The 15,124-nt window shown below is 43.8% G+C and overlaps 1 protein-coding gene across 14 annotated transcripts in view; it reads left to right on the forward strand.

Moving 5' to 3' along the window:
* The window catches only part of LOC139541722 (disks large homolog 1-like), a 269,358-nt gene extending 255,730 nt beyond the window's left edge, over positions 1–13,628 (forward strand). For 9 of the 14 annotated variants that reach the window (XM_071346676.1, XM_071346682.1, XM_071346679.1 and 6 more), the window contains 8 exons: positions 1,159–1,261; positions 4,545–4,586; positions 6,433–6,483; positions 7,325–7,426; positions 7,590–7,762; positions 7,967–8,076; positions 10,551–10,642; positions 10,827–13,628. In XM_071346676.1, coding sequence (XP_071202777.1) covers positions 1,159–1,261; positions 4,545–4,586; positions 6,433–6,483; positions 7,325–7,426; positions 7,590–7,762; positions 7,967–8,076; positions 10,551–10,642; positions 10,827–10,933 — 780 coding nt within the window. In that variant the 3' untranslated portion in view covers positions 10,934–13,628. Of the gene's footprint in view, positions 1–1,158; positions 1,262–1,702; positions 1,725–4,544; positions 4,587–6,432; positions 6,484–7,324; positions 7,427–7,589; positions 7,763–7,966; positions 8,077–10,550; positions 10,643–10,826 lie in introns of all 14 variants that reach the window. The other 5 variants (XM_071346677.1, XM_071346690.1, XM_071346681.1 and 2 more) reach the window with 3 other exon arrangements.
* Positions 13,629–15,124: the final 1,496 nt, after the last annotated feature.

Here is a 15,124-nt window from a genome sequence, read left to right on the forward strand (position 1 = left end):
CTTCCTTTATACAAAGAGTGTGATACTTCCTTCCTTTATACACAAGGAGCGTGATACTTCCTTCCTTTATACAAAGAGTGTGATACTTCCTTCCTTTATACAAAGAGTGTGATACTTCCTTCCTTTATACACAAGGAGCGTGATACTTCCTTCCTTTATACACAAGGAGCGTGATACTTCCTTCCTTTATACACAAGGAGCGTGATACTTCCTTCCTTTATACACAAGGAGCGTGATACTTCCTTCCTTTATACACAAGGAGCGTGATACTTCCTTCCTTTATACATCCTTCCTTTATACAAGGAGCGTGATACTTCCTTCCTTTATACACAAGGAGCGTGATACTTCCTTCCTTTATACAAAGAGTGTGATACTTCCTTCCTTTATACACAAGGAGCGTGATACTTCCTTCCTTTATACACAAGGAGCGTGATACTTCCTTCCTTTATACACAAGGAGCGTGATACTTCCTTCCTTTCCTTTGCATGCTTAGACAGAGTATTGGGATAGTGTTGATGACTTTGAACCTTTCTCAGTCCAATCCTTCTTCCTGCTTTAATTCAGTATGGCTATGGGGTGTCTTCATCCTTCTTCCTGCTTTAATTCAGTATGGCTATGGGGTGTCTTCATCCTTCTTCCTGCTTTAATTCAGTATGGCTATGGGGTGTCTTCATCCTTCTTCCTGCTTTAATTCAGTATGGCTATGGGATGTCTTCATCCTTCTTCCTGCTTTAATTCAGTATGGCTATGGGGTGTCTTTTTATTAATTTGTCATTTATTTGGTCAAATGTCTGATAGTTTCTTTTCATTTACTGAGCTGACTCGGTAGCCATCGCGGTCTAAAATACTTATTCTGTTGTCGTTCAATTCATCCAGATCATAATTTCAAGTTACCCTAATCTGAAGCTATAGAGTTAACTTGACTCAAAAAGTCAAAGTCATCTGGACTCAAAGGTCAGAATTACTTCCTGCTTCATGGTAACAGATTGTCAGTTGTGTGCACTTAAACTAAGATGTCTGCCAAGTCCAGCTCAGAGGGTTGTGGGTAACTGTCCTGGGTTTGTTTTGTTTACACCAATACTAGACACCTCCCTCCATCCTTCCCTTTCTTGTTTGACCCCGTCCCACCCTCCATCCCTCCCTCACTCTCTTCCCCAGCAGTCATTCAATGACAAGCGTAAAAAGAACCTATTTTCCCGAAAGTTCCCTTTCTACAACAAGAGCAAGGAGCACAGCGAGCAGGAAACGAGCGATGTCGACCGTAAGTAAAGCGTTATGGAGACGGACGGTCGCTAGAACAGTAGGTCAGGGCAGCCTCACGCACAGGAACCGTACAGGAGCCGTACAGGAACCACCAGACACAACAACTAGCCCTGCAGCAGCTAACCCTAGTACCAAGGTAGAGCATTGGGCTTTAATAACTAGGACCATGACCACCAGGAAAGACTCCGGGCCCCAAAGTTGTAACCATACTTAGCTCAACCACCTCTCTAAACCATAGCTCTACCTCAGGACTCCTCTGTGGACTTTGGCCGGCGGTGTCTCCGCTCCAGTAACTTTGCTCATTGATTTATCAGTTGGTTGGCTTGACCATTTGGGTTCAGTGCAGCGCTGCGGTCGTCGTGTCTGGTGGTTGAACAGAGTGTTATGCTCCAGTAATGAATGTCTCTCTTGTGGTTGTGTCTCTTGTTTTGTTTCACAGGACCCTGATGACAAAGGACTGAGTAAGTCACACAAGGTTTTCCACTGTCACACAACCAACCATCTACAGCTCATCCCAGGCCCCGCAGTCATATAATATTGTCATCCAAGTCCTTAATAGGACATTCACGGTCATCAACACCTCTCATAGACATCCAGCTTCTAACGCTTTGACAGTCGGCTTAGTTTAATGACTAACATATACAGCGGTGTGCTTGTACTTCTATTCTCTGAACACATAGCATTCACATACCACTACATAGCATCCACATAACGCTACATAGCATCCACATAACACTACATAGCATCCACATAACACTACATAGCATCCACATAACGCTACATAGCATCCACATAACACTACATAGCATCCACATAACACTACATAGCATCCACATAACGCTGCATTGCATCCACATAACACTACATAGCATCCACATAACACTACATAGCCCAACGCATCCACATAACGCTACATAGCATCCACATAACGCTACATAGCCCAACGCATCCACATAACACTACATAGCATCCACATAACACTACATAGCCCAACGCATCCACATAACGCTACATAGCATCCACATAACACTACATAGCATCCACATACCGCTACATAGCCCAACGCATCCACATAACGCTACATAGCATCCACATAACACTACATAGCATCCACATACCGCTACATAGCCCAACGCATCCACATAACGCTACATAGCATCCACATAACACTACATAGACCAACGCATCCACATAACACTACATAGCATCCACATAACACTACATAGCCCAACGCATCCACATAACGCTACATAGCATCCACATAACACTACATAGCCCAACGCACGCATTTCTAAAAGATGGTCTTCCCGTCAGCCTCTGTACACTGTGTTCAAACAGCAGGACATCGGGGTCATTAGGTAGACAGCACAACAATACTAATATCATCAGCACACTGAATCATGCAGTGTGGTGATGTCACTTAATCAGTGGTGATTCATTGGTGGGTATTGTGCGGCAGATCGTGCAGGCTGATTTTTCCACTGTTACAGGCTCCTCCTTAGAGAGTAGCACTACTATTGCTATTTACTTCCCCTTACTCAGCGTAGATGGAGATGGGCTAATTTAGAAACAAGTACAGTAGAACAGATGGTTCTCAATATACAGTAGAACAGATGGTTCTCCACGTACAGTAGAACAGATGGTTCTCAACGTACAGTAGAACATATGGTTCTCAACATAGAGTAGAACAGATGGTTCTCAACGTACAGTAGAACAGATGGTTCTCAACATACAGTAGAACAGATGGTTCTCAACGTACAGTAGAGTAGTGGTCCCCAGCCTTTTTGGGTTAGTGTGCCACCAACTGAATGTTGCTCTGCCCAGAGTAACCCTGAAGTACCCCTTCATGTGCATTTTACCAGTAACACATGATCTCATGAGTCTTATCAAGTACCTCATGTGGATAGGCCAAGTACTCCCAGGGGTCCTAGTACACCCTGTGGATAGGCCAAGTACCCCCAGGGGTCCTAATACACCCTGTGGATAGGCCAAGTACCCCCAGGGGTCCTAATACTCCCTGTGGATAGGCCAAATACCCCCAGGGGTCCTAATACTCCCTGTGGATAGGCCAAGTACCCCCAGGGGTCCTAGTACTCCTGATTGGGAACCACTGCAGTAGAGAAAACAGTCATTAGAATAATCTAAGGGACCTAATAGACATAAAATAAAGTCTGCTGTGTAGTCCAGGAGACTCTGTAACATATCAGAGTAACTCTGATGGTATGTTAGAGGTGTCATATCACTGTTTGAGTTTATTTTATTTTTACAGGAACAGTGCACATTAATCAACGTTTCAGTAAAAGTGCTGGTTTTAGCCAGCCGGCTAATTTTCAACCGCAGTCCCTGGGCAGGTTATTAAAAACAATTACAATATAGACAATCATTGAGCAGTGAGCACACGCAGAGCAACATAGGACAAGCAAGACATAGCATACAGACAGAGCAACATAGAACAAGCAAGACGTAGCATACAGGCAGAGCAACATAGAACAAGCAAGACGTAGCATACAGGCAGAGCAACATAGAACAAGCAAGACGTATCATACAGACAGAGCAACATAGAACAAGCAAGACGTATCATACAGACAGAGCAACATAGAACAAGCAAGACGTAGCATACAGACAGAGCAACATAGAACAAAAAGCAGAACTGTCAGAATCACCTTGGTGTTGGGGTCCTTTTCCGTTGAATGTATTTCTGTTCCACCCCTTGGCTGTCTTAAGAACCTTCAGGAGTCCTGGATGTTGTGCTATTTCAACCATCATTTAAATTAAAAACATATTTTTACTTCACCTTTTATTTATTCGGGTGAGATATAATCTATTTTACAAGAGAGACTTGATCCAAAATGTCCGCAGGGGCACCGTGTTGGAAAGAATAGCGTGACAACACACATTAACATTGTATAAAGGTCCATGATCTTGACATGGTCATTCACCTTGATGTGATAGGACCTACCGTGATCTAATGGAAGGATGCGAGAGGAAGGTCTCCCAGATATACCGTCATACTGCCCTTCACATAATACTGCCTTTCACATAATACTGCCCTTCACATAATACTGCCCTTCACAAAACCTAACTTCAGAAAGCACAATACAATGTTCCCACCTCCATCTCCTTACGGTTCCTAGCACTGCCCTCTCCTGGTGTTCCTGGGTATCTCTGTGTCTTCATGTTGTCACCTTGTATTAAGTTACCTCCATAGACGTCATCGGTGGGAGGGGTGTATCTGTAAATGTGTTTCTGTGGTGCTGACATTCCCTTTGTTATACTTTCAGAGCATGTTACCTCTAACGCCAGTGATAGTGAAAGTAGTTACCGTAAGTTCTGGTGTGCCTCTCCATCCCTCTCTCCTTTCCTCTCCATCCCTCTCTCCTTTCCTCTCTCCATCCCTCTCTCCTTTCCTTTCTCCATCCCTCTCTCCTTTCCTCTCTCCATCCCTCTCTCCTTTCCTCTCTCCATCCCTCTCTCCATCCCTCTCTTCATCCCTCTCTCCTTTCCTTTCTCCATCCCTCTCTCCTTCCCTCTCTTCATCCCTCTCTCCTTTCCTTTCTCCTTCCCTCTCTCTTTCCCTCTCTTCATCCCTCTTTCCTTTCTCCATCCCTCTCTCCTTCCCTCTCTCCATCCCTCTCTCCTTTCCTTTCTCCATCCCTCTCTCCTTTCCTTTCTCCATCCCGCTCTCCTTCCCTCTCTCCTTCCCTCTCTCCCTCTGTCGACCGTTGGCTCTATCATGTTGCTGGTGCTCTATCTACTGTGTGTGTTTGGTCTGAGCAGCATTCTGAGGGTCACACGTTAAGAGTCCCCAAGCTGCTTCCTTCATGGATGCATGTTGCAATAGCAGTCATTTTAGGAGGTTTACTGGACTGCTATGAAACTGATGTGGATCTTTAGCAGTGTGTTTGTGTGAGAACATAGAAAGAGTCTATAGTGTGCTCTGCTCTCTACTGCTATTAAATCTACTGCTATTAAATCTACTGCTATTAAATCTGCTGCTATTAAATCTACTGCTGTTAAATCTACTGCTGTTAAATCTGCTGCTATTAAATCTACTGCTATTAAATCTACTGCTGTTAAATCTACTGCTGTTAAATCTACTGCTGTTAAATCTACTGCTGTTAAATCTACTGCTGTTAAATCTGCTGCTGTTAAATCTGCTGCTGTTAAATCTGCTGCTGTTAAATCTACTGCTGTTAAATCTACTGCTGTTAAATCTACAAATCTACTGCTGTTAAATCTACAAATCTACTGCTGTTAAATCTGCTGCTGTTAAATCTACTGCTATTAAATCTACTGCTATTAAATCTGCTGCTATTAAATCTACTGCTATTAAATCTACTGCTATTAAATCTACTGCTATTAAATCTGCTGCTATTAAATCTACTGCTATTAAATCTACTGCTGTTAAATCTACTGCTGTTAAATCTGCTGCTATTAAATCTACTGCTATTAAATCTACTGCTGTTAAATCTACTGCTGTTAAATCTACTGCTGTTAAATCTACTGCTGTTAAATCTGCTGCTGTTAAATCTGCTGCTGTTAAATCTGCTGCTGTTAAATCTGCTGCTGTTAAATCTACTGCTGTTAAATCTACTGCTGTTAAATCTACAAATCTACTGCTGTTAAATCTACAAAGCTACTGCTGTTAAATCTGCTGCTGTTAAATCTACTGCTGTTAAATCTACTGCTGTTAAATCTACTGCTGTTAAATCTACTCCTGTTAAATCTGCTGCTGTTAAATCTGCTGCTATTAAATCTACTCCTATTAAATCTGCTGCTGTTAAATCTAGTGCTGTTAAATCTAGTGCTGTTAAATCTGCTGCTGTTAAATCTAGTGCTGTTAAATCTGCTGCTGTTAAATCTAGTGCTGTTAAATCTGCTGCTATTAAATCTACTGCTGTTAAATCTACTGCTGTTAAATCTACTGCTGTTAAATCTAGTGCTGTTAAATCTGCTGCTGTTAAATCTGCTGCTGTTAAATCTGCTGCTGTTAAATCTGCTGCTGTTAAATCTACACTGATTTGATAGATTACAACAGGCAAATACTGGTAGACAAACACACACTCATAGCATGCCGACAGCTAGTCTAGCTCCTAACCCTAATCACAGTGACCACTGCACTGATACTGTTCGTCTAAACATGGTCACCTGTTCTGTCCGTCCAATCAGGTGGCCAGGAGGAGTACGTCCTGTCCTACGAGCCAGTCACACAGCAGGAAGGTAAGACACAGCTTACATCCTCATCTCTGTCACACATCACCTGACACACATCACCTGACACACATCACCTGATACACACACATCACCTGATACACACACATCACCTGATACACACACATCACCTGATACACAACACATCACCTGACACACAACACATCACCTGACACACAACACATCACCTGACACACACACATCACCTGACACACGCACATCACCTGACACACAACACATCACCTGATACACATCACCTGACACACACACATCACATCACCTGACACACATACATCACCTGACACACACACATCACCTGTCACACACACATCACCTGACACACGCACATCACCTGACACACACACACACATCACCTGACACACATACATCATACATCACCACATACATCACCTTAGAGTTAGTTGGTTATCTCTGTTAGAGTTAGTTGGTTATCTCTGTTAGAGTTAGTTGGTTATCTCTGTTAGAGTTAGTTGGTTATCTCACTTAGAGTTAGTTGGTTATCTCTGTTAGAGTTAGTTGGTTATCTCACTTAGAGTTAGTTGGTTATCTCATTTAGAGTTAGTTGGTTATCTCACTTAGAGTTAGTTGGTTATCTCTGTTAGAGTTAGTTGGTTATCTCTGTTAGAGTTAGTTGGTTATCTCACTTAGAGTTAGTTGGTTATCTCTGTTAGAGTTAGTTGGTTATCTCACTTAGAGTTAGTTGGTTATCTCTGTTAGAGTTAGTTGGTTATCTCTGTTAGAGTTAGTTGGTTATCTCACTGTCAATTGATTGTAATATGCTTCTGTAAGTGCAGTGTTGTTAGAGTCGATCCCTCTTGTGTCTGTCCAGTGAACTACACACGGCCTGTCATCATCCTGGGGCCAATGAAAGACCGCATCAACGATGACCTCATCTCAGAGTTCCCCGACAAATTTGGGTCCTGTGTCCCACGTGAGTACCAATGTTTTTGTCACATACACAATTTGATGTTTTTATGTTGACCGTTCTCGTCTTGTACCTAGATGTGTGATAACCAGTTCATCAGGGCTGTCGGTAATTAAATATATCAAAACAAATGTAGATACATCTTCATTGTCTTTCTCCGGTTATTCAGACACGACCAGACCGAAGCGGGATTACGAAGTGGATGCCAGAGACTACCATTTTGTGGTGTCCAGGGAGCAGATGGAGAAAGACATCCAGGACCACAAGTTCATTGAGGCGGGCCAGTACAACAACCACCTGTATGGAACCAGCGTCCAGTCTGTACGGGAGGTCGCTGAGAAGGTGAACGGAGGGGAAGAGGGAAGGAAAAGAGGAGAAGGAGAGGGGAAAATAGGAGGAGGAGAGGGGGAAAAGGGGGAAGAGAGGAGGATGAGGAGACGAGGAGGAAGAGAGGAGGAAGAGAGGAGGATAAGGAGACGAGGAGGAAGTGTCAACATACGGCTATGTTGTGATGACATGTCTTAACTCTCTCTTTCTTATGTCCAGGGGAAGCATTGCATCCTGGATGTTTCAGGCAACGCCATCAAGCGATTGCAATCGACCATGCTCTACCCCATCGCTATTTTCATCAAGCCCAAGTCTGTGGAGAATATCCTGTACGTTTTTTTGATTCAACATTTCATTTTCATATTAAGAGGCCAAAGTCTTCTGCCCTAGGGGTTGATGGGTATTAAGAGGCCAAAGTCTTCTGCCCTAGGGGATGGTGGGTATTAAGAGGCCAACGTCTTCTGCCCTAGGGGATGGTGGGTATTAAGAGGCCAAGGTCCTCTGCCCTAGGGGATGATGGGTATTAAGAGGCCAAAGTCTTCTGCCCTAGGGGATGGTGGGTATTAAGAGGCCAAAGTCCTCTGCCCTAGGGGATGGTGGGTATTAAGAGGCCAAAGTCTTCTGCCCTAGGGGATGGTGGGTATTAAGAGGCCAAAGTCTTCTGCCCTAGGGGATGGTGGGAATTAAGAGGCCAAAGTATTCTGCCCTAGGGGATGGTGGGTATTAAGAGGCCAAAGTCTTCTGCCCTAGGGGATGGTGGGTATTAAGAGGCCAAAGTCTTCTGCCCTAGGGGATGGTGGATATTAAGAGGCCAAAGTCTTCTGCCCTAGGGGATGGTGGGAATTAAGAGGCCAAAGTCTTCTGCCCTAGGGGATGGTGGGTATTAAGAGATATACAGTGCCTTCGGAAAGTATTCAGACCCCTTGACTTTTTCCACATTTTATTACGTTACAGCCTTATTATAAAATGTATTTGTTTTTTTTCCTCATTAATCTACACACAATACCCATAATGACAAAGCAAAAACAAGTTTTAAGACATTTTTGCTAATTTATAAAAAATAAAACACTGAAATATGACATTTACATAATTATTCAGACCCTTCACCCAGTGCTTTGTTGAAGCACCTTTGGCAGCGATTACAGCCTTGAGTCTTTTTGGGTATGACGTTACAAGCTTGGCACACCTGTATTTGGGGAGTTTCTCCCATTCTTATCTGCAGATCCTCTCAAACTTTGTCAGGTTGGGTGGGGACTGTTGCTGCACAGCTATTTTCAGGTCTCTCCAGAGATGTTAGATGGGGTTCAAGTTCGGTCTCTGGCTGGGCCACTCAAGAACATTCAGAGACTTGTCCCGAAGCCACTCGTGCGTAATCTTGGCTGTGTGCTTAGGGTTGTTGTCCTGTTGGAAAGTGAACCTTTGCCCCAGTCTGAGGTCCTGAGTGCTCTAGAGCAGGTTTTCATCAAGGATCTCTCTGTACTTTGCTCCGTTCATCTTTGCCTCGATCCTGACTAGTTTCCAAGTCCTTGCCGCTGAGAAACATACCCACCACATGAGGCTGCCACCACCATGCTTCACCGTAGGGATGGTGCCAGGTTTCCTCCAGACGTGACGCTTGGCATTCAGACCAAAGAGTTCAATCTTGGTTTCATCAGACCAGAGAATCTTGTTTCTCATGGCCTGAGAGTCTTCAGGTGCCTTTTGGCAAACTCCAAGTGGGCTGTCATGTGCCTTTCACTGAGGAGTGGCTTCTGTCTGGCCACTCTACCATAAACGCCTGATTGGTGGAGTGCTGCAGAGATGGTTGTCCTTCTGGAAGGTTCTCCCATCTCCACAGAGGAACTCTGGAGCTCTGTCAGAGTGACCATCGGTCACCTCCCAAGGCCCTTCTCCCCCAATTGCTCAGTTTAGCCAGGCGGACAGCTTTAGGAAGAGTCTTGGAGCTTCTTCCAAACCTTTTCCATTTAAGAATGATGGAGGCCACTGTTTTTGGGGACTTTCAATGCTGCAGAAATGTTTTGGTACCCTTCCCCAGATCTGTGCCTCGACACAATCCTGTCTCTGAGCTCTACGGACAATTCCTTTGACCTCATGGTTTGGTTTTTGTTCTGACATGCACTGTCAACTGCAGGACCTTATATAGACAGGTGTGTGCCTTTCCAAATCATGTCCAATCAATTGAATTTACCACAGGTGGTATCCAATCACTTTGTAGAAACATCTCAAGGATGTTCAATGGAAACAGGATGCACCTGAGCTCAATTTCGAGTCTCGTAGCAAAGAGTCTGAATACTTATGTAAATACGGTATTTCTGTTTTTTATATTTAATAAATTTGCAAACATTTCAAAAAACCTGTTTCCACTTTGTCATAATGGGGTATTGTGTGTAGATTGTTAAATATTTGTATTATTTTAATCCATTTTAGAATAAAGCTGTAATGTAACAACATGTGGAAAAAGTCAAGGGGTCTGAATACTTTCCAAAGACACTGTATATACTGTATATAGGGCAACATCTTAGTCATCCTCTCTCTCTCTCTTTCTCTCTCGCCTCTCCCTGTCTCTCTCTCCTTCTCGCTCTCTCTCCTCCATCTCTCGTTCTTTCTCTCTCGCCTCTCTCCCTGTCTCTCTCCTCTATCTCCTTCTCGCACTCTCTCTCTCTCTCTCTTTCTCTCTTTCTTTCTCTCTCTCTTTCTCTCTCTCTTTCTCTTTCTCTCTCTCTCTCTCTCACACACTATCTCTTTCTCTCTGTATCTCTCTCTCTCACACACTCTCTCTTTCTCTCTGTATCTCTCTCTCTAGGGAGATGAATAAGAGGCTAACAGAGGACCAGGGGAGGAAGACATTTGACCGAGCCATGAAGCTGGAGCAGGAGTTCACTGAGCACTTCACTGGTGAGTCCAGCCCCCCCTCACCACTACAGTTTCAACCTCTTCAGCATCAAGTAGTTGATGTCTCAGTTCCCTGGATGAACTAATGGGCAAAATACGGGAAAGCCTGTCCCAGCTATACTATATATATATTTAGTATGTTTTACATGTTGTGTGTAATGTGTGTCGGCTCTGTGTGTCGTTGCAGCTATAGTCCAGGGGGACTCTCTGGAGGAGACTTATAACACGGTGAAGAGGATCATCGAGGAGCAGTCAGGACCCTTCATCTGGGTGCCTGCCAAGGACAAGTTGTGAAGGAGGACAGAAGAGATTACCTTTTTTTTTTGTTGCCGTCCTCGTTTTCTTCTTTGATTTTACGTCTAATTTTATGCCCTGAGCATAGGACCCCCCCTTCACTTATACCCCCCTCCCCCGCCGCCGTCCTGCTCCCCTCTGTCACACTGGCTGGTGTCGTTACATTAGTGTCTGGGGATCTGATCACGCATAGACCCACACACACACACACACACACAAAATTCTTTAATGTTTTCTTTATCACACACACACACACTCTCTCTCCTCTCTCCTCTCTCCTCTCTCCTCTCTTCTCTCTCCTCTCCTCTCTCTCTCTCTCTCTCTCCTCTCTTCTCTCTCTCTCTCTCTCTCTCCTCTCTCTCTCTCTTCTCTCTCTCTCTGGTGTTTTCTTGGGCTGTCCTTGTCTCTGGATGTTTTTCCTGCTAAGGAGGTACGGGCTTTGGCGACCAGCATCTTATGGGGAGATTTTTATGGTACAAGTCCTTAATGTTTAAGGAACATGATTTAGATGCATATATATACAAATAATAAATCATTTCTTGTACTTTTTTTTTTTTCTTCATATTATTGAAAGGGAATGCATTCATGTATGGATTAGTAAAGGAAATGACATGAGGCTAAACATTGCACGTTATAGCTTTAAAAGAGCATGTTTCAGAGTGTTCTGATCATTCCCTCGTCATGTTTTCCCTCGTCATGTTTTTGTTGTTCTTTAGTTGTCCTTTGTCTCTGCTCACATGACAGCCATACATACTATTCAAACTGCACAGAGGGACCTAAGGTTAGAGAGTGATGAGTGTACTTCACTCTGGCACACAAAAGGCTGTTTCTTATCATAGCCGCCTTCACTGACTTTACGATCCCTGTTGATTTGATTCTGTTCTTTGTCAATAAGCTTTTGGGTGGTTCATTTCCTGAACAGGAATAGAGTAAATGAAAGTCTGTTTTTTAAACTGACTCCAGGTGTATTAGTAGTAGTAGGAAGGAAGCAAAAACCGAAAGAATTTATTGTACACTGAGATTTTAACGTATATTTAACCCTCAGTCTACTGCCTATTTTGTTATAATAAAAAGTCTATATTGAGCTTTACTTTAATACTCATACAGCTATGGGGAATTATTTTCTTTGCCATGTTGAACGTATAAATATGAATATATATATATATATATATAAATATATTTTCCTTTACTTTCACCAACACCTATCGGTTTCAGTTAGTTTCTTATGCATTCAGTAGAGCAGAGGAGACCTGTGGTCCTGAGTCAGGTCCCTCTGTAAGGCCAGAGAATGGGGTTAAGGTTAGGGTTGGGACACACGTACACCCCCTAACTCTGAACTCCGCTGACTGGCTGGGGTGTGAACTGTGTTGGTGAAGCAGTGGAAATGTAAAGTAACCGACATGGTGGCCGCTGGTTCTCCTCTCCATGTCCACTTCCCTGGTTCTCCTCTCCCCCTCTCCATGTCCACTTCCCTGGTTCTCCTCTCCCCCTCTCCATGTCCACTTCCCTGGTTCTCCTCTCCCCCCTCTCCATGTCCACTTCCCTGGTTCTCCTCTCCCCCTCTCCATGTCCACTTCCCTGGTTCTCCTCTCCCCCCTCTCCATGTCCACTTCCCTGGTTCTCCTCTCCCCCTCTCCATGTCCACTTCCCTGGTTCTCCTCTCCCCCTCTCCATGTCCACTTCCCTGGTTCTCCTCTCCCCCTTCTCCATGTCCACTTCCCTGGTTCTCCTCTCCCCCCTCTCCATGTCCACTTCCCTGGTTCTCCTCTCCCCCCTCTCCATGTCCACTTCCCTGGTTCTCCTCTCCCCCTCTCCATGTCCACTTCCCTGGTTCTCCTCTCCCCCTCTCCATGTCCACTTCCCTGGTTCTCCTCTCCCCCTCTCCATGTCCACTTCCCTGGTTCTCCTCTCCCCCTCTCCATGTCCACTTCCCTGGTTCTCCTCTCCCCCTCTCCATGTCCACTTCCCTGGTTCTCCTCTCCCCCCTCTCCATGTCCACTTCCCTGGTTCTCCTCTCCCCCTCTCCATGTCCACTTCCCTGGTTCTCCTCTCCCCCCTCTCCATGTCCACTTCCCTGGTTCTCCTCTCCCCCCTCTCCATGTCCACTTCCCTGGTTCTCCTCTCCCCCTCTCCATGTCCACTTCCCTGGTTCTCCTCTCCCCCCTCTCCATGTCCACTTCCCTGGTTCTCCTCTCCCCCTCTCCATGTCCACTTCCCTGCCAGTTTCCTTTTTTCATGTGATGATGTGCATGGTTTTTAAAAGCAGTAGTCCTTTATTAAATAACAAACGAGGGGGGGGGAAAGAAGGGTCTGTGTTCACCGAGGATTGTGACGTCATATCTTCAAGCTCCGCGAGGGGATCGTTCAGACAGACACACACTGGAGTAGACAGTCCTCAAGAGTGTGTGTGTGGACATGGCCGTTGTTCGTATCTGAAGGGGGAAAGATCTAACAACGCGCTCCGAAGCGTAACGCCTTTAACTGTCCTCCGGAGGGCGCCGTGCCGGAATCCTCCCTCCCTCTCCTGCTTCCACAAAGATGATTGTTTTCTATAAGACGTGTTCTTCTTCTTGTTCTTCACCACCTCACCACTGCTTTCTATCTCACTTTTTGGATTCGAGTTTGTAAATAATCCCTTTCCTGATTCATTCAATTTGTCATAGAGGCCTGTCTATAAATCCTTTCTCATACATCATAGTGCTGTGGGTCTCTTCCTTCTAGATGTCTCTCTCTCTCTCTGTGTGTGTTGGGGAAGCTACTCTGAACATATCATTTACTTCACACTGGAAGAAGTTAAGCTACGCTTAAGATAAATATAGTTTACTTAATTACTTAGAAAAACTAGTTCACTACGTCCTGTCCCAATCTTTTCTTAGTGAAAAATGATCCTATCTAAATCTGAGTTGTAATCGACTGCAAGAACAGATCCATCTGGAGTCAGATGTTAACAGAATGTGTAATATATTAAACATACAAACTGTTTCAGGTGATAATTGGGCAGTCCTGATGCTGAAAAATAAAGGAACTTCGTGCCTACTTCATCCATATTTTATTTTTGTAAAGAAATGTGTGTGTAGAGTAGTTAGCTACACCGCTACATGGTAAAAAAATATATATATATTAACTACTGAAAACACAACCTAGATTTGAATTTAGTTCAACCAAACTACTGTAAAATTGAGTTAAATTACAAGTTTAAATACTTGTAGTTCACTACTCCAACACTGTGTGTGTGTTATTCTCTCTACCTCTTTAGTGAAACTCTTAAGTTAATGGTGTCCTGTTTGTCATTTGATTTAACCAGAGTAGTCCACTCAGACATGATTTAACCAGAGTAGTCCACTCAAACATGATTTAACCAGAGTAGTCCACTCAGACATGATTAAACCAGAGTAGTCCACTCAAACATGATTTAACCAGAGTAGTCCACTCAGACATGATTAAACCAGAGTAGTCCACTCAAACATGATTTAACCAGAGTAGTCCACTCAGACATGATTTAACCAGAGTAGTCCACTCAAACATGATTTAACCAGAGTAGTCCACTCAGACATGATTTAACCAGAGTAGTCCACTCAGACATGATTTAACCAGAGTAATCCACTCAGACATGATTTAACCAGAGTAGTCCACTCAAACATGATTTAACCAGAGTAGTCCACTCAGACATGATTAAACCAGAGTAGTCCACTCAAACATGATTTAACCAGAGTAGTCCACTCAGACATGATTTAACCAGAGTAGTCCACTCAGACATGATTAAACCAGAGTAGTCCACTCAAACATGATTTAACCAGAGTAGTCCACTCAGACATGATTTAACCAGAGTAGTCCACTCAGACATGATTTAACCAGAGTAGTCCACTCAGACATAAACACGTGTCACTGTAATCCAGAGTTCCGCATAAACATAAAACAAAAAAGTTACACGTGCACTATAAAAACAACAAAAAATAAGGCTAGTTTTTTCCCCATGTCCTACTTTGGTGCATATAAAAAATATATATACTTATGTGCTGTATGTGCTGATTTATATTCTTGGAATTAATAATTTAGCTCAAGCATATTATCCACTGTTGTAAGGTATAAAAGGACATCTGTTGTTTTGTTGTGAGTGTGTGGACATGTCTAATGTGTGTCTCGTCCAGTAGTTTAACTAAATGGATCACTCTGCTACTGTGATTGGCTACA

The sequence above is a fragment of the Salvelinus alpinus genome, chromosome 16 (genome assembly GCF_045679555.1).
Source record: "Salvelinus alpinus chromosome 16, SLU_Salpinus.1, whole genome shotgun sequence".
In the NCBI taxonomy this organism is placed as follows: domain Eukaryota; kingdom Metazoa; phylum Chordata; class Actinopteri; order Salmoniformes; family Salmonidae; genus Salvelinus; species Salvelinus alpinus.